Source organism: Phyllostomus discolor, chromosome 5 (assembly GCF_004126475.2).
Source record: "Phyllostomus discolor isolate MPI-MPIP mPhyDis1 chromosome 5, mPhyDis1.pri.v3, whole genome shotgun sequence".
In the NCBI taxonomy this organism is placed as follows: domain Eukaryota; kingdom Metazoa; phylum Chordata; class Mammalia; order Chiroptera; family Phyllostomidae; genus Phyllostomus; species Phyllostomus discolor.
This window is the reverse complement of record NC_040907.2, coordinates 71,284,053-71,303,363: the sequence shown is the minus strand read 5'-3', so window position 1 is coordinate 71,303,363 and position 19,311 is coordinate 71,284,053. Positions and strand designations below refer to the sequence as shown.

The 19,311-nt window shown below is 38.4% G+C and overlaps 1 protein-coding gene across 1 annotated transcript in view; it reads left to right on the top strand.

The window, feature by feature from the left end:
• The window catches only part of DIPK1A (divergent protein kinase domain 1A), a 124,054-nt gene that overhangs the window by 87,267 nt on the left and 17,476 nt on the right, over positions 1-19,311 (top strand). The window contains exon 2 of the mRNA XM_028511416.2: positions 5,605-5,739. Coding sequence (XP_028367217.1) covers positions 5,605-5,739 — 135 coding nt within the window. The remainder of the gene's footprint in view (positions 1-5,604; positions 5,740-19,311) is intronic.

The following is a 19,311-nucleotide window of genomic DNA, read 5'->3' as shown; positions in this document are numbered from 1 at the left end:
TGATCTCTGTTGCCCTGCTGGGAATGTCATCAATCTAACTTCCTCTCCAAAATTTTTGGCATTCTGCATCATGACGAGCACTCACTGTGCAAGCCAATTCACAGGATGTTTTTCAGTTTAAACATATGCCAGAGAAAAAATTTTAAATGTAGCTATATGAGTTATATAGAAAAGCAAAATGATTTTGATTTATTAAATTGGGTATGCTTGAGGGAGATATTACTCCCTCAAACAAAAGTCTTAGCTTCCAATATCTATTAAACTTACTATGCGTTACAAAGTATTTTATGGTTGTTTCATTGAACATTTGTACAAAAACCTAAATAAAAATTATTGATGGAGACTCTGAAGCACAGTTGACATCACTAGACTTTTTTTAGACGGGTATCCAGAGGAAGGTAAGTTAGTACCAAATTTTAACACCAGCTGAGAACCCTACTCACCAGGAGAGAGTGTGTTGTTTTCTTTACTCCGCGACTTATTCCTGCTGTAGAGCAAAGCAAGAAGAGGAGAAAAGAATATAGCGTCAAGTTGTCCCCGATTCTTTTATTAAGTGAGTTGAGGTTAATCTTGTTTTAAAACCTTGTCTCAGAAAAAAATCATGTAATAAAAGGAGAACATAGGCAGGCAGAAAAATCTCAGATATCCCACACAGCAGTATTTTCACCAATATGTCCCCTAGAGAAAGGGACATAAAGGAAATAATAAACAAATGGGATCTCATAAAAATAAAAAGCTTCTGTACAGCTAAAGAAAACAGCATTAAAATGAAAAGAGGACCAACTGTATAGGAAAGCATATTTGCCAATGATACCTCAGACAAGGGTTTAATCTCCAAAACATATAGAGAACTCATACAACTCCACTCTAGGCAGACAAACAACCCAATTAAAAGATGGGCAAAGGACTTGAGCAGATACTTTTCCAGGGAGGACATACAGAGGATCCAGAGACATATGAAAAGATGCTCAGCATCATTAGCCATCAGAGAAATGCAAAGTAAAACCACAGTGAGATACCACTTCACACTGGTAAGAATGGCCATCATAAACAAATCAGCAAACAAGTGTTGGAGAGGATGTGGAGAAAAGGGGACCCTAGTGCAGTGTTACTGGGAATGCAGACTGGTGCAGTCACTGTGGGAAACAGTATGGAATTTCCTCAGAAAACTAAAAGTGGATCTGCCTTTTGACCCAGCAATTCCACTGCTGGGATTATACCCTAAGCACCCCAAAACACCAGTTCAAAAGAACCTGTGCACCCCAATGTTTATAGCAGCACAATTTACAATAGCCAAGTGTTGGAAGCAACTTAAGTGCCCATCAGTAAATGAATGGATCAAAAAACTATGGTACATTTATACAATGGAATACTACATAGCAGAAAGAAAGAAGGAGCTCCTACCCTTTGCTGACAGCATGGATGGAACTGGAGAGCATCATGCTAAGTGAAATAAGCCAGGTGGTGAGGGACAAATACCAAATGATCTCACCTATAAGTGGAACCTAATCAACAAAACAAACAAGCAAGCAAAATATAACCAGAGACACTGAAATTAAGAACATACTGACAGAAACCAGAGGGGAGGTGGAAGGGGATAATGGGGGAAAAGGGGGAAGGGTTTTCAGGAACATGTACAAAGGACACTTGGATAAAGCCAAAGAGGGGTAGGATCAAGGGTGGGGAGTGGGGATTGGCTGGGGTTGGGGGGAATGATGGGATAAAATGGAGAAAACTGTACTTGAACAATAATCAAAAATAAATATATTTATTTATATATATTTATATATATACACACACACATATCAAAGAAAAATACTATAAAACCAGGGGAAAATCATGTAAAATATTAACTTAATATAAAATGGACCTTTAAAAGTAAAATTATGTCATGCTATGATCCTTCACATTACACTTTTAACTGTTTTAGTGGTACTTGTGCGGTAGATTTATTATGTGTTTGTCCCTAACTGGAGATGTGTTGAAAGTGCCTGAGGCAGTACTTGGCACATAGTAGACAATCAGTAAATAGTTGCTGAATGAATGTGTGGGAAGGGGGTGTCTTAGTGTGACAGTTTGTCTTATTGTACAATATAAAGATTTTTAAAACAGGAGAGAAAAAAATATACAAAAGAAGGGATGTACCCATCACCGAGTTTGAACAATTATCAACTCACAGACAATCTTGTTTTAACCATATTCCCCATACTTTTCCCATATTATTTGGAAGCAAATTCCAGATAACAATTCTTTGATAAATATTTCAATATCTATCTTTAAAAGATTAGGGCTCTTTTCTATAAACATTGCCACAGACCCACTTTGGCTGGTTGGCTCACTGGATTGAGTGCTGGCCTGTGAACCAAAGGGTAGCTGGTTCGATTCCCAATCAAGGCACATGGCTGGGTTGCAGTCCAGGTCCCTAGTAGGGGGCGTGAGAGGCAACCACACATCCATGTTTCTCTCCCTCTCTTTCTCCCTCTTTCCTCCTCTCTCCAAATATAAATAAATAAAATCTTTAAAACAAACAAACCAACAAAAAACATTGCCACAGATCCTTAGCATACCTATTGAATAAAATAATAATTCCTTAATATCATCAGGTATCATATCCGTCTTTAAGTTTTCAATTGTCTCATAAATATCACCCTCCCATATATTTTTACTTGAATCAGGACTCAAAAAAGATCCGCATATTTAAAAAAAATTCATGTATTGTAATTATTTTATCTATTTCTTAAATATTTTTAATCATTAGCTTTCCCCTGTCCTCTATTTTTTCCTCCTTATAATTTATTTCTTGAAGAAACTGTGTGTGTGTGTTGCTGTGTTTCCCACAGCCTAGAGTTTGCTGATTGTATCCTAATAGTGTCACTTACTTAAGTGTCACTTAGGTTCCTCTGTCTCCTGTATTTCCTGTAAACTGGTAGTTGGGGCTAAAGGCTTGATCAGATTCAGATTCAGTTTTCTTCTTGGCAGGTGCAAAAAAGAATAATGGCTGCATTATTGGCTTTTTGCTTAGTGCCTTGCATATTGATTTAGCTAACATTTATTGAGTATTTTTCTATGTGCCTAGGAATGTACTTATATTCTTTAGGTATTATGTCATTTAATCATATTTAAGCCTCATAATACTATTACATATCCATTTCTATCTGCTGACCAGACCTCTTATAGGGCTGTCTTTTTTCTTTTCTATTGAATTTATTGGGGTGACACTGGTTAATAAAATTATACAGGTTTCAGGTACACAGTTCTACAACACATCATCTGTGTGCTGTGTTGTGCATTCACCACCCCAAGTCTCCTTCGATCACCATTTATTCCCCCTATAGCTCTTCTGTCTTCCTTCCTCAACCTTCCCCCCAACCCCAGCAGTCACTACTCTGTTTTCTGTGTCCGTGAGTTTCTCTCTCTGGCCCTCTTTTATTTTTTGCTCAGTCTCTCCACCCCTCCTACCCAACAGCTGTCAACCTGCTCTCTATCTCTGAGTCTGTCACTGTTTTGCTTGTTAGTTCATTTTGTTCATTAGATTCCCCATATGACTGAAATCATATGGTACTTGTTTTTCTCTGACTGGCTTATTTCAGGGCCAAGTAATTTCAAATGTCTTTCAAACAAACCCCTTGGTATATACCCTCATTGTTGCTTATGTGATTGAATTTGGAATTGTCTGAATTTTCTTTTCACTGGATTCATTTAGACTATAGAAAAATACCCTCCATTAAAGGCATTTTTATATAAACTAATAAACTTATTCTAATAAAATAAAATAATAAAGCGTAAAGACCTATTATTTAACCGAATTTGTTGTCCTTATGCTTTTGGTAATGGGATTCACCATCTGTTAGCTTTACAAAGACTGATATCTAAACCGTAAGTAAGGCTAACAGAATTCAGTACATCCTGAGTCTTCTTTCCTTTGCACTCATTGTCTTCTGCAGGTGCACTTTTATGTCTTTTTCGTCTCTTTCTGCTCTCACTGTATGTTCACAGTACTCACAGGATCCTATTGTTGCCCTGCCTAAGAAACTGGCTTGTGATTTTAAAAGCAAAACTAGCTTTTCATTGTTTGTTTACATATCTTTAATTTTTTCCTGCCCAGTTTTTCCCATAGTCCTAAATTCTACTGTTTATAAAATCAGACCATTGGCTCTCCAGACTCAAAAAGAAATGTTAAATTGTCTTGACTAGCACTTTTGAAGATTAAACTGTTTGGTAGGTGGTTTGTTAACTCCAAAAAGGAATACCTGTCAAAAAGGACACCTGTGGTTAATGGGACTCAAATTTGTAATTGGAGTCTAGCAGCCATTGTTTGTAGAGGCCTCTTATGCACACTGCATATTCAGGGAAAAGCCTCAGACTGAGTTGCCAGCTTCTCTGCACTGACTTTTTGCTACTGAGCTGTACCTCATAAAGGACTTCCTGGAATCATATTTTGACTAATGAGCTGAGACTTGCCCCATCCAATTGGAGCTACACAGCTATATCCTCATTTGCATCTTTACTGAGTAATCACAGCAGCTCCATTAGAACCAATCTGGTCTTGGGATTCCAAGCAGTCAGAGCAGTGCTATTTGAACCAATGAAACTGCAAATTTGGATTTCTCTTTTGCATAAAAATGGACTAATCCAGGACCAGGGCAGGCACATTCTCTATATAAGCCAGCTGTCCCTTTTCAGAGAGGGGGCATGTACTTTTGATTTCCACTGGTTGCTATGTTTCCCTGGTTTGCAAACTATTCACCTGAATAAATTTTCTCCTTTTACTGTACCCCAGATGGGGACACCTGTTGGCTTTAGATTGGTGGCAGCAATCTTTTGTTGACAGGTTGATGGAGAAAAGGTACCAATTGTCCCCCGTTACAGTTGTATAATAGAGCACTGGGAGCAAAACAATGCAAAGAGGGTCCTATTTTGCAGCTTTACAAGCTGACTTGCAAGGAGTAAAGTATTCCTTATATAGCTTAACCTCTTCTTCTCCAATAATTTCTCCTTTAATAGTTGTTTAACATTCTCAGCTTTGCAGAATATCTATCAGGTGAATCATTTGGTTGGTTGAACGAAAGGAACATAAGGCATTAGTGAATACAATAGTGAAGTAGGAGTTTGATTTCTTATTCTGGTTGTACCTCACTGTGAGGCATGTGGCACCTAGCCAAATTCTTAATTTTTACTTTTTAAAAACAGTTATTTTTAGCATAATTGTCCATAAAGAACTTCAAGATTCTTGTTGAAACAGTCTTCTGTAAGTTTGTAGTAAATAGAAATTGTATCTCTCTACCTGACCCTTACAGGGTGTCTGGAGTGGCATGGTGCACGTGCTTGTGCTTAATAAGTAGCTTTCAATGCTGGTGGTATTTGAAAGGTTATACATTTTAAAGGGTATTTTGTTCCCCTTTTCCTTGGCAGGACCAAGGAGCTTCCTTTTCTAAGACCAGTACTGTTTGAACTCAGTGAAAGTACACTTTGTTCTAGGAGAATTGCCATATGAAAGCCTAGAATATATATTGAGTTCTTCAAGAAGGGGCGGAAAGTCGTGTTCTAGGACAGTGGATGTTGATTTGGTGCTGAATGAATGATTATGTGCTTTTGTACTCACAGGCTCGCTTCTCACATGTGCGGATGAAATATCTTTTCTTTTCCTGGTTGGCAGTTTTTGTTGGAAGCTGGATTATTTATGTGCAGTACTCCACCTATACAGAACTATGCAGAGGAAAGGACTGTAAAAAAATTATAGTAAGTATTTTATATTTTCTGGTATATGGGAAAACCTAGATTAATAAGTCATATTGATAACATTATAGTTACTACTTATGTGTGTGTAATAATTTTAAATAGTAAAAATTAATTTGACCTTAGAGTTGTGCTTCTCAACATTTTGATATGAACAACTAAGTAGCACTATTCCTCACTTTGAAAAAAATCTAATAGTCAGAAATCTAAATATATAATACAGACTAGTGTGAGAACATTTTCATTACAAAGAGGGATTTTTATTTTTCAAATATATTTTAAATTTAGTTTAATCAGATGGGATTTTTAATGTGTAGAGTATGAAAGTGTTATGTACAGGAAATCTTCCAGAACACATCTTTTGAATAGATGGAGTCATTCTCAAATACCAGAAATTTATCTGAAAAGCACATACATTTTTTATAATTTAATTTCTCTCCTAATGTTTGGCTATGTTTTAGGAAGATCACTCTATCAGTCTAAGATTTCTAGTAGTAATTGTTGGTTTCATAGCACTTATAGAGGGTCTGGTACCAATAATGCCCCTTTTTTATTACAAAATCTTTTATTACAAAAGCATAAGCATGTAATTCTGTAACATAACAATGTCACACTCAAGCACACCATATGACATTTTAGGTGAAATGTTCAAATTAAAACTATAAATTATACACTCATATTATTACCCTACCAACCACACTCAAGGAGGCCTTGCTTCTGCTGGACCCTGTATTTTAAATGTTTGAGGATAAGTAAATTTAACACCTTGTTTCCTGCTAATATATTCTGATGTGAACACTATTTAAACATTTCTTCTGAGATTACATTTTTGCTAACAATGATTGTTGGGATTCCAATTATTATAACTTATTAAAGATTCTATGATTATTGAGTGATTACTCTTAACCCAAGCCAGTGGTGCTAGGTGTGTGCATATAGCAAGGGACCAGACATCTTGACCTTAACAAACTTATATGAGGGAAGAAAATGAATAATTACAGTAAGGTAAAGTAAATATTACAGTAACAAGTGTCATAGGAATATAATATAGGGAGACCTGAGCTTTCAGAAATTCTAAGAAAATAAAAATCAGTTTAACTCTAGGTACTCTATCAGTCAGGATTTTAAAAAAATTATCCTACAGGAGTATTACAGCCTCATAACTAGGCAAGGGATGAATTGCTAAATAATATAAGAAGTATAAGAAACAGGGGGATTAATTAGCAAAGAAGAGTCCAGATCAGGGTTCAAAGATATCAATCTTATGTCCATTCCAATTGGTCATTTTAGATCCTTCAGGAATTTTAAGATAGGGGGAACCTCCGGGGCCAGGCAATGTACTGGGTACTTTACATGGCCACTAATAGTTAACATAATACTATGAAAGCCCCTCCTCCCAAGCCCATTTTATAAATACAGAAATGTGACTCAGAGAGAGAAGAATTTGCCTGTGATGGTGGAACCAGAATTTGATCCTAATTCTGTCTCTATATAAAGCTCATACTCTCTCTCGTACCCTATGTCAGAAAAGACTGACAAAGAAAGCTGAAGTTTAATAAAGCTAACAAAAACCCCTACAAAACTCACCTTGAATGAACAAGAAAGAAGCAGAAGTTTTACCATCAACTATAAAAACATAAATAATCAAAATAATTGGAAATGTTTATTTCCCTTCTTCTAGAACACCTTTCCCAAACTAGGAGCCTGGGAGCACATTAAAAGGTATTTCACAGATAAAAAAATTTCCATGGCCAGATATATTTGAAAACAGCAGATTAAACAAAGGTAAACAGCTGACTTTACTGAGGACTTCTCAGGGTCTTTAATGCAGTGTTGTGCATTGTGCATCTCCAAAGAAAGCAAGTGTACTTGATTAGGAAAAGAATCCATCCTCACCACAACCCTCCCAGGAAGAAATATTAATATCATCTGGTGATGTGAGAACTACTGTTCTAACAAATTAAGCCAAATGAAACAGATATGTTTTTATCTTACATTAATACAATAACTGTCAAAATGCAAGCATATGTTGGTACATATTCTGTTATGATTGAATTATAGTACTTCATTATTTTCCTTCAATTGATAAGAAATTGAAGTAGAATGTAATTCTATCTAATTTAATGCTTATATTAATAAAACTTGAAAATATTGAAAGAGTTTTCTGAGCCCAAAACATATCTTTTCTCTAAGACTGACAAAAAATATGTAGTCTCTGCATTTGGGAATTATGTTTTTAATACTTACCAAAACTAGTAGCACTAAGATAGTACATACTAACATTACATAGGAATTGTTTGATTGGAACTATAAAGCAAGCAGGAAAAAAAATATTTTTAACGTATAAAATGAGATATTTTTTTTACTCTTCACCTGAAGATATGTTTATTGATTTTAGAGAGAGAGGGAGAGAGAAACATTGATGTGAGAGAGAAACATGACTGGTTGCATCCTGTATGCGCCCCAACTGGGGAAAGGACCCAGTACCTAGGTATGTGCCCTGCCTGGGAATGGAACCTGCAGCCATGAGCTGCACGGGACAACGCTCTAACCAACTGAACTATCCGACCATGACAATGAAAGCATTTTTTAAAAAAAACACATATAAGTGGACTTTTGTGCAGGTTAAATTTGTATTGTTCAAGTGTCAACCACAGCTAGTCTCTACCTTCTGGCTATTGTAAATAATGCTGCTGTGGACATGAGTGTGCAAGTATCTGAGCCCCTGCTTTCAGTTCCTTTGGGTCTGTACCTAGAAGTGGAGCTGCTGAATCAGATGGTAATTCTGTATTTCACTTTTTGAGGAACTGCCATATTGTATTCCTAATTCTATCAAATACATTTCAATTCTCTATTGAAAGTATCCATTGTTTTATTTATTTTTCTCTACCTTGTTCTTGTTTACTTAAACATGAACATAGTTATTTTAAAATCCTTTCTGGGTGACTCCAATATCTGGATCTGTTTCTGTTGTCCATGTTTATCTCCTTTCTGGTCCTGTCACTTTGTGTTGTGGCATGCCCAGCCTGTTTTACATAATGACTCCAGATAGTTTCCCTTCCCTCGAGTAGGCAGTTAGAATGGTAGTCGATCATCTTAACCCAATCATGGACAGTTTGGACTGGAGGCTGGGTTGCACCTCTAGTAAAGCTCAAGCTATTTTTGGCTCATCTTCATTCCAAGAACATAGCCCTCTAGGGATTTTAACTGAGAGCCTGGGAATTTATTGGGGTTTCTCCCCCTGGCAGGTTCATAACTCTACTCTGTATCTTGTGAGACTGCCAAAACGTCTGCTCCGTTTTTCAAAGGCTTTCTGATGAGATTTTTAGCCTCCCATTCTGTAAAGCCTCAGGATTTGGCACATATCCCAACAGGATAACTGGCTGTATGTTTGAGGCTCCCTTAGTTTCCTATAAAGGCTTGCTGGTTTCTTATCCTCACAGCAGCTCTCTGCTAGCTTACAGTTCTGGTTCTCAGACCTCAGCTCATGCCCAGCATCAGCAAAATCCCCAAGGAAAAAAGAGGCTGTGAGTCAGCTTACTTCTCTGAGGTTCTTTTAGCTTCACCCGTACCCCTGGGGTTCAGCCTTTCAGGGTCTCAGCCCAAAGCATACTGTACCAAGATCCCACCCTGGGCAGGGACTGAACTAGATTTTTATCTGCCATAAGGCTGTGTATTTCAGGTCATACATCTGAAGGCAATTGCAGCCACAAATTCTAAGTTCATTCATTCAGAGGAATCTTATCCTCTCCCAGGTCTTAATTAAGTAATATCTTGTTAGCTCTTTGAAGCTTTAATATGTAATTTAAAATATTTTTTCTGCTTACTTCTTAGTTCTAATCAAATAATTCTTATGCAATATTAGTACTGTCTTAGTACTACTGATCTTACTACCAGTTTTCATAAGTTTTAAGAACATAATTCCCAAATGTGGAAAAACTACAATTTTTTTTTAAAGCCAGCCTTAGGGGAAAGATGTACTTTAGGCTTAGAAAATGTTTTCATCATTTCGAGTTTCAAGGCAAATAAGTGTTAAATTATACTAGAATTGTGTTCTTCCATTTCATATCAATTAAATTGACATTAAAGTCACCAGAGGATTACTGTGACTGCCCCATTCGGAACTTTGCCTCCAAGCTGAGATCATTGTTTAAGAGTTAGGGATGACAGGTGATCAGTAGAGTGTGATACATAGTTTACACTGTGCTTAAAAATCATAGTCTGTCTTGTCGTACACAGCTTCCTTCTTCTCTGTCTCTTTCCCCTCTCCTCCCACATGTGTGTGAGGAGTCATATCCATTGCAGTGGTTAAGAGCATAAGCATTGGAATAAAAGAGCTTCAGGTTTGAGTTCTACCTTTGCTGTTCCTTAGCTGTATGAGCTTGGGCGTGTTATTTAGCTTCTGTAAAATGAGGGTTAATAGTGCTGTATGCCTCATCAAATGGTTTTAAGGATAAAATGAATTCATGTATTAAAAGGTTAATAATACTGTGTTGTATATTTGAAAGTTTCCAGAAGGCTAGATTTAAAAGTTATCACAAGGAAAACAAATGTAACTCTGTATGGTGATGGATGTTAACTAGAGTTCTTGTGGTGATTACTTCATAAAATAGGTGGCCTCCAACTTATGATGGTTCAACTTATGATTTTTCAACATTATGATTGTGAAAATAATGCATGTCATAAAGTATGCGATATTCGACACTTTGTTGGCTTTTTGTTAGTTAATTTTCCCCAACTCTAGGCTAATGTAAGTGTTCTGAGCACGTTTAAGGTAGGCAAGGCTAAGCTATGATTAGGTGTATTAAATACATTTTTGATTGAATGATACTTTCAATTTACATTGGGCTTATTGGGATGTAATGCCATTGTAAGTCAAGGAGCATAAATTAGTTATTTGTGTATACAAGTATCAAATTATTATGTTATACACCTGAAACTAATACAATGTTATGTGTCAATTATATCTCAATTTTTTTAAAAAAGAGAGACTTATTACAAGGAATTGGCTTACTCGATTGTGAGGGCTGGCTAGTCAAGTCCAAAGTCTATAGGGTAGGCTGTCAAGAAGGACAGTCTGGAACTTCTGGGCATGGGCCGAAGCTGCTAGCCACAGATAGAATGTCTTCATCAGGGGAGCCTCAGCCGTTCTCTTAAGACCTTTCAACTAAGTGAATCAGGCCCACACAGTCTATCTAGGATAATCTCTTAAAGTCAGTTAATTAAGGACTTTAATCACCTCTACAAACCTTTACAGCAACACCTAGATTATCGTTTGCTTTATTAACTGGGGACTTCATGGTAGCCAAGCTGACACATCCAAAGACCATCACATCAGGTTAAAATTATTCATTTAGTACTATAAATAGTTGAACTACAAAAAATCACAGGAAGAAGGCTTCAGTGAGTAGAGAGATCACTGTGGGTAGAATAGAAGAGAAAGGCTCCATAGAGGAGATAGAACTTCTGCAGGGCCTTATAAGATAGAAGGGATTTGGAAAGGCACTGAGGAGCATCTTTCTCCTTTTACTTATAAACCCAGCTTCCTTAGCACTTTTATCCCAAAGAGAAAAGTGCTGATTAACATTAGATCTGAGAATTCCCAGAACCATGTATTAGTAGCCACTGAACTACAGCCTAGGTCGTTGGACCGTTTGGCTGCCTGTAAATTAATATATTTTCCTCTTTTGTCCTTTTATCGTAAATTTAAAAAACAAACTTAAAATGTTGAACAAATCAAGTATGTACTTCATATAAATTATGAACTCTGTGTATTAGTCTTTTTTAGTGATCAAGTCTATTATCATTTCAACATTGGAAATCACTATAGAGTATTACTATAATTTCCCTAAGATGTTTTCTCTAATCACTGGATAATTGTTGTTAAAAGATATTATAAGGTTAATTTAAATTTTTTTTAATTAAAAAAATTTAAAATTAAAAAAAAGATATTATAAGGTTAATAGGATTCTTAATTTATCTAAGTTTCTAGGCGGCTAGAAGCCAAAACTGGAATTAATTTTGTACATTGTACATTGATTTACAATTTGAATTTAAATTTCTTATTTTCAGTTGTTTTTTTTTAATTTTTTTTATTTTAATCATTGTTCAAGTACAGTTTTCTCCCCCCTACTCCCTAAAAGTATGAAACTTCCCACTGTCATATTCGTTACTTAGAACTAGTTTCCAGTGAAGTGCATAATAGGCTTTTAAAGCTTCCCAGAAGGGAAATGGAGTGGGGGTGGTACACTCTGGGAGGCCAAGGTTGGTCTGTGGAAAGTGTGTGAAGGCAGCTCTCTGACACTGACTAACCCTAATTAGATGTGTTGGGAGGATTTTTTTTTTCTTCTCAGTTTTGCTTCTCTTTCTTCTGCTCGCTCGCCAACCTAAAGATAATGTTATACAATATAACTAACTCATTGTATCGCACATTTTCTCTGATCATAGAAATCACTGATTCACTCGTTATTTAAGCAAGTCCTATTTAGAGCCTAATCATAAAGAAATTTTGCACAATTTGACTCTGTAGTTTGCTGGGTTCTTTAAAAAAGAAACAAAAAGGTGAGGGAGGGAGTAAACTTTTTCTTCTATACATTTTCAGGACAACATTGTTTAATATTGATATTTCTGGCATGTTCCTCTATGATCAGAGTGAGGTTCTAACTGGATGCTAGTGAGAAATCACAGTGCCATTCTGGTGAACCTTTGTGACTATTTTAAGAGCATGTGCTTTAAAATTGAAGCATTATAAGATAAAAGAGTCTCTAAATTTTATTATAGTCTGTTTTAAGATTTAATTTCTAGAGATGATGGTCTGTTGCTTAAAATAACTAGCTTAACATATACTAAATTTAATGTATTTATTATAACCGTGTTTTCAGTTAGATAGCTGAACAGTTTCATTTAACTTTGTATTTGCTTAGGATTAATTATTATTTGACTCCAGAGGTTCATTTTGTTCCATTATCTTATATTTTTAAAATATATAGAACCAATCTACTTGGTACACACTGTTTTTAAAGTACAAGCTTAATTTTTCCTTTGAAGAAAAGCATAGTCTTCCTTTGTGCCAACTTGAGTTAGGTTACCAATCTTTTCTTTGTGAATTTATAGAAAAATATTTACTGAACAAGTTTATTTCAGATCTTAACAAACATAAGTGTTATTCGAAGGGTAGTCCTAGTGCTCTGATTACAGTAGCAGCCCGGGCGGCCTGCGTGCGCTGTGTTGCGCTCACGTCATGTGATGGTCACTGTGATCCCAGACAAGTGGTGTCATTGTGAGCCTTCGCCATCATCCCTGGGAAGCCATAAAGAGACTTGGGGTGAAAGCCAGCTCAGAAGGAACGAGCCAGTAATAAAACACCATGTCATTTTAGTTCTGTGCCTACTAGCACTGTGCTAGAATCTGAAGGTGTAGAGATAAGACACATCCTGGCCCCGAAGATGCTTATAGACTAGTAGAGGATATGGAAAAATAACGAGAAGCACATGACTGAGACTGGAAGTGCTGTGGCTAGATTTAGTAAAAACAAGCAAACAAACAAAACAAAACAAAAATCTGCATCTTGGCCATTGTAAATAATGCTGCACCGAACATGGGAGTGCATATATCTTTTCAAGTTAGTGTTTTACATTTCTTTGGATAAATACCCACAAATGGAATTGTTGGGTCATATGGTAGTTCTATTTTTAATTTCTTGAGGAATGTCCATACTGTCTTCTATAGTGAATCTTAATCATTCTTAAGTGTACAGTTCAGTAGTGCTAAGTATATCCACATTGTGTGTAACCAGTCTCCATATCTTTTTCATCTTGCAGAACTGAAACTCCATTCCCCTTAAACAACTTCCCATTCCTCCTACGCCCAGGACCTAACATCCACCCTTCTCCTTTCTGTTTCTATGAGATTAACTACCTTAGAGACCTCAGAAGTGGAACCATACAGTAATTTTTCTGTGTGACTAGCTTATTTCACTTAGCCTAACACCCTGAAGTTTCATCCATATTGTAGCATGTTTCAGAATTTCCTTCCTTTTTAAAGCTGAACAATATTCCATTGTATGTTTTGTTTATGCCACATTTTGTTTGTTCATTCATCCATTGATGGACCCTTGGGTTGCTTCTACCTTTTGGCGGGGAAATTATTTTAAGTTAACCTAATGCAGTTTGGTCATGCATGCTCCATAGGTCTGCTCCATGAAATGTTTGATAGAGGCGAGTATTAATACTCCCACACAACCATATTACTAGGCTATAATGAAAATTATTTCTGCTACACACACAGGCATTTATTCAGCACATATTTATTTACAAGTAATCACAAAACATTGTGTCATCAATCTGTAAACTCCTAAGTTCTAACTCGGTCATTTTAGCAGTTCTGTCAACTTGCATGAAAGATTTACTCAAGGCAGAAGCAATGATGCTCCAGGCTTATTATTACCCTTATAACTAGCATCAGGGAACTAGAAATTCTGAGCCAGTAGTTCTCAGAAGGTTGTCTCTTTGACCAGCAGCATTGGTATCATCTGGCAACTTGCCGCAGGTGCAGATTTTCAGCTCCTCATAAAACCTAATGAAGCAGAAACACTGAGAGTGATGTTCAGCTGTCTGTGTTTGAACAAGACCTCCCAAGGACCTGAAGTTCCCTGAAGTCTGAGAACCTCTGCTGTAGAATGATTAGCACTGGGTACCTCCCTAGAGATAAAGGTTATAGCTTCAGCTGGCTCTTATACCCTCTTCGGGAAAGGTAGGGAATATTTCATATTTTAACCAATTTACATATCTTCAATACCTTCCATTGCACCAATAGTCATTTCTGACATTTGCCACGCTATTTAACAGGCCACATATTTCACCAATAAAAACTTAATTTGCTAATAACAGATCTAAGAAACGGATTAATCTTGATCAAGATATGGAGCATGGGTTTCTTTATTACCTCATTAAAACTTTAGCTGAGCACCTCTACAAGCCTGATTAGGATATTAGAAACACTTGGACTGTAAATTCACCTGCACACGCACCATCAGCACCACCAGCACCACACTGTGTATGCTGAGGTATTTTAAAGTAAATTAGAGACATTGTAACAGGAGGCAAGGAAAGAGTGGAGAGGGTGTGTGTGTGTGTGTGTGTGTGTGTGTGTGTGTATGTGGTGGGAGATGAAAAGAGAGAATGCAATGAGCACTGTTAATGGCCGAGAAAAAAGTCAGGAGAGAGGAGAAAAAATGAGAAGTTGAAGATACAGTGATAGTGCAGAGAACAGTGAAGATTTTAAAAGGGTGATGTAGGGAGAGGATGCTGACTAGACACTTGGGGAATTTTCAGGCATTAAGAACCCAATTCTGCTGTTTTTTCCTAAGTAAGGAGACATTGATAAGATGATCTCAAATACATTTTTAATTTTTAATTTTCTAAGAACACTAATCTTAGAAAATTATTTAAAACCTAGTACTGTGTATCTGTTCATTGTCATTGCCCCTGTGACACAATTGTCATTGTTTATGAAATTACTCTTTCATTTTAGGTGGGTTTTGTAAAATTTAGCCAAAGAGCGCCATCTTCTGGTACTTTGCTATGTGCAAGCAAAGGAGGGTGTATAGTAAAATCATTATAGTAATAAGAATAACTCAGGGAAGGAAAAACCTTTGACGTTTTCTGCTGAGTTTTCTATTGTAAAAGTGAACATTCTTTATAATCTGTGTGTTTTTAGTTAGAAGATCAGATTACTGACAGTGATTATAGTTGTGTATGGCCTTGACTGAAAAACAAAATAAGTGTGTGGCTAACGGTTCTTTTTGTACAAGCATGAGGGAGATTGGCTTTTGGTTTGTGATGGAAGCCACAAGTTGAAGAGCCTGTTTTTTGTGACTGTCTCTTTGATGCAGGGTTGGCTTAAGGCCTTTACTCAAAACAAGAATGTGATTCTTTTAGCTGAATGCCAGATTTATCTTCACTGCTTAACAGCTTACTGACAAGGTATAATTTTACAGAAACTTTTCTTTTACAGAAACTTATTCATTTATCCTCAATGAGGTTTTAAAATAAAAATTACTGTTCTGTAGCAGAGTTGCACAGCTGGGCTCATAAAATAAAAATCGGTATGTTCTTTTTTTTTAAGATTTCATTTATTTATTTTTAGAGAGTTGGGGGGGGGGGGGGGAAACATCAATACGTGGTTGCCTCTCTCGAGCCCCCTACTGGTGACCTGGCTGGGAACCCGGGCTTGTGCCCTGACTGGAAATCTAACCAACCATTTGGTTCTCAGGCCAGCACTCAATCCACTGAACCACACCAGCCAGGGCCTGTTATTTAGTAAACATTTAGTAAATTCTGTGTTATTTGCTAGAGGGGAGGGGGAAGTTCAAAGATGAATATGATAGTGTCTCTGCCTTCAAATCATCTTACTTTTTACCAGGGAAGATAACATACTATAAATGATATTAGATTTGGGACAGTAAAGAAAGAAGGGAGGAAGAATATAGGCTCAGGAAGGAAATACACAGCCTTATAGTTATTTGTTGGAAGATGGGTATTATGGGAAGGGTCACATTTAATTCTTGACCTGGGCAAGATTTATGGTTAAAGGGTTCCTCAGGATTCAGGAGCCAAACACTGGGACAGTTGAAGGGGTTAGCTATATTAGTCCTATCCCAGAAATTGTTCATAATAAAGTGCCTCATTTCTGGATAGACACCCAGAATGCATTTCATCTATTCAGCAAGAGTGCTTTTTATATGCATTTGACTATATGTCAGACATTTGAGTGAAGTCCTAAGGAAACAAAGATGAAAGTCCTGACCCTACTTGGAGTTGCTTGTACAGAGGGAAGGAGTGTGGCCAGAACCCCTTAGTAGGAGTGTTATAAAACACAAGGGGCCAAGGGGAGCCGAGGGCAATATACTATTACCGAAAGAAACCCCCCAGTTTCGTTATGTCCGCCGCCTTATAGGAAAGACATCTCTCAATGCCAGAGATTTGTGAAAAGGAAAGGAAATGTTTATTTAATGCTATACAGACTTAGTAGTGACCTAATGACTTCATCAAAATCCCAAAGTCCCTTAAAACACCCACAAACACACATAGTCCTTCCTTGCCTCCTTTGCCCAGTCTGGGGTACCATATCTCAGGAAAGGAAATAGAAGTCCTTGGCTCAGGCAGCCCCTGGTTCTTCCCAGTAACCTGTCTCAGCCGGTAGGCCTCCCTTGGTTCTCAGCACCATCTGCCGTGTTGCTGGGATCTCTGCTCAAGCCGGGAAGTGGTTCCCCCTCCTAAAGCTGCAGGGGTCCCCACTCTGGCAAAGTCATGTGGTTCTCCTTTCTATTGCCACAGCCAAGTGCTCCTCTGTGCACAATGGCTGCGGGAGTCCCCACTCTGGCAAAGTCACGTGGTTCTCCCCTCAAAATGGCTGCAAAGAGGGGGGTCGCCACTCTGCTAAAGCTGCATGGTGATTCTCTCTCACAGGGCTGAGGGAGTCCCCACTCTGCTGAAGCCCGAGTGGTTCTCTCCTTCTGCACTGGCTGTGGTCCTCTCTGCACAATGGCCGTGGGAGTCCCCACTCTGGCAAAGCCTTGTGGTTCTCTCACATGTCCAGAGCCGTGTGGTCCTCTCAGCACAATGGCTGCTGCGTCTCCGTTTAAATCCCCACACCAATCTTCCTCTGCAGCCCCATTTCCTACTCCTCCCACAACTGGCTACATTTGCCAGCACTCTCACATCCTTCCAGCTCTACTGGGTATCCATCGTGAGTCTGGGCAGGTGTGGCCCCATATCATGGAGCCAGTCTTCTCCAAGCTTACATGCAAGTGCTGTAACTCGGGGGATCTGCCCCCCAGTTACGTCTAGGTGGGGAAGTTACTTCCATTTCCCTGGCTCAGAGCATGGCCACAGCTATTTAACATATCTATGTAACCAGTTAAAGGTTATAGATATGTTAAATGACCACACCAGAGGTTAGCTGCAAAGCAGTTGCTATGCAAAACAGCTCTCAATGGCCCTGCTCCACGTGTCCCTTCCCCCAGCCCACACCTGTTGGGGGGGTGAGGACATCCTAATATTTCCTGGACACCCTGAGTTCTGGACCCCATTCCAAATTCCTATTTGGGGCCCCCCTCTTGGCTGCACCCTGTTACAGGAGCACTGGGGACGGGTATCTGATCCAGCGAGTGTTGAACCTGCTCTACACTTTTCTCTCCAAGACACATAATTCTGGTTCTTTTACCTCCGTGGTTAAAAGCATGAGCTCTGCAGGCAGATATCTGGGTTAGTCAGATTTCAGCAGCACCACTAAACCAGTTTGGCTTCTTAACCTTTTCTTAACCTCTTCTGCCTCAGTTCGTTTTTCAGTAAAATGGAGATAATGGTAATACCTCTTTCATAGAGAGGCTGCAAAGATTAAAGAGATATACATGAAAAGCTCTTAGAACAATGTTAACATGTAGAAAACAACATAACAAGTACCAGGTACCTACTATTTCTTAACCTTTCACAATCTTTGCCTATTTTAAAAAGAAAAAAATTGACTTCTGGCCAAGATGGTGTAGGTAGACACACTGTGCCTCCTCGCACAACCAAATTAAGGACAACAAAAATTTAGAAACAAAAAACCCAGAACTGACAGGAAATTGAACTGTATGGAAGTCTGACAACCAAGGAGTTGGATACATTCATCCAGTCCGGTAGAGGGGTGGAGTTGGGCGCTGGGCAGAGAGGGATAGCAGCAAAAAAAAAAAAAAAAGTGGTGTCTTGTGGACCCTGGTGTGCAGGGCTGTGGCTGACGACCCCGGGAGTGGGGTGGCAGCAGGCAGACCCAGTGAGGCACACAGGGCAGCTGGCTGACCAAGTGGTCCCACATTCATTCGCAGACAAACCAGGCAAAGCTGGGGAGCAAGACAGACCTGGCAACCCAGTGTCGCAGCGCCGGGAAATAAAGCCTCAAAACACCAATTGAAAAACACCTGTGGGGGTTGAGGCAGAGGGAGAGACTCCCAGCCTCACAGGAGAGTTCGTTGGAGAGACCCATAGGGACCTAGAATGTACACAAGCCCACGTAGCTGGGAATCAGCACCAGAAGGGCCCAGTTTGCTTCTGGGAAGTGACAGAAGGGACTGAAATCTGAGAGAGAGCGGAGCAAGCGCTGTTGTTCCCTCTGGGACCCCGCCCCCACATACAGCGTCATAACCCAGTGACTGGTTGACCCACCCTGGTGGACACCTAAGGCTCCGCCCCTCATATGTAACAGGTGGGACAAGACCAAAAAAAAAAAGTGGCTCAAATGGAAGAACAGATCAAAGCCCCGAAGCAAATACTTTTAAGCAATGAAGCAATAGCCAGCCTATCAGATTCACAGTACTTCAAAGCACTGGTGATCAGGATGCTCACAGAATTGGTTGAATTTGGTTGCAAATTAGATGAAAAAATGAAAGCTATGCTAAGCGAAATGAAGGAAAATGCACAGGGAACCAATAGTGATGGGAAGAAAACTGGTACTCAAATCAATAGAGTGGACCAGAAGGAAGAAAAAAAAACCAAACAGAAAAGAATGAAGAAATAATTCAAAAGAAAGTGAGGA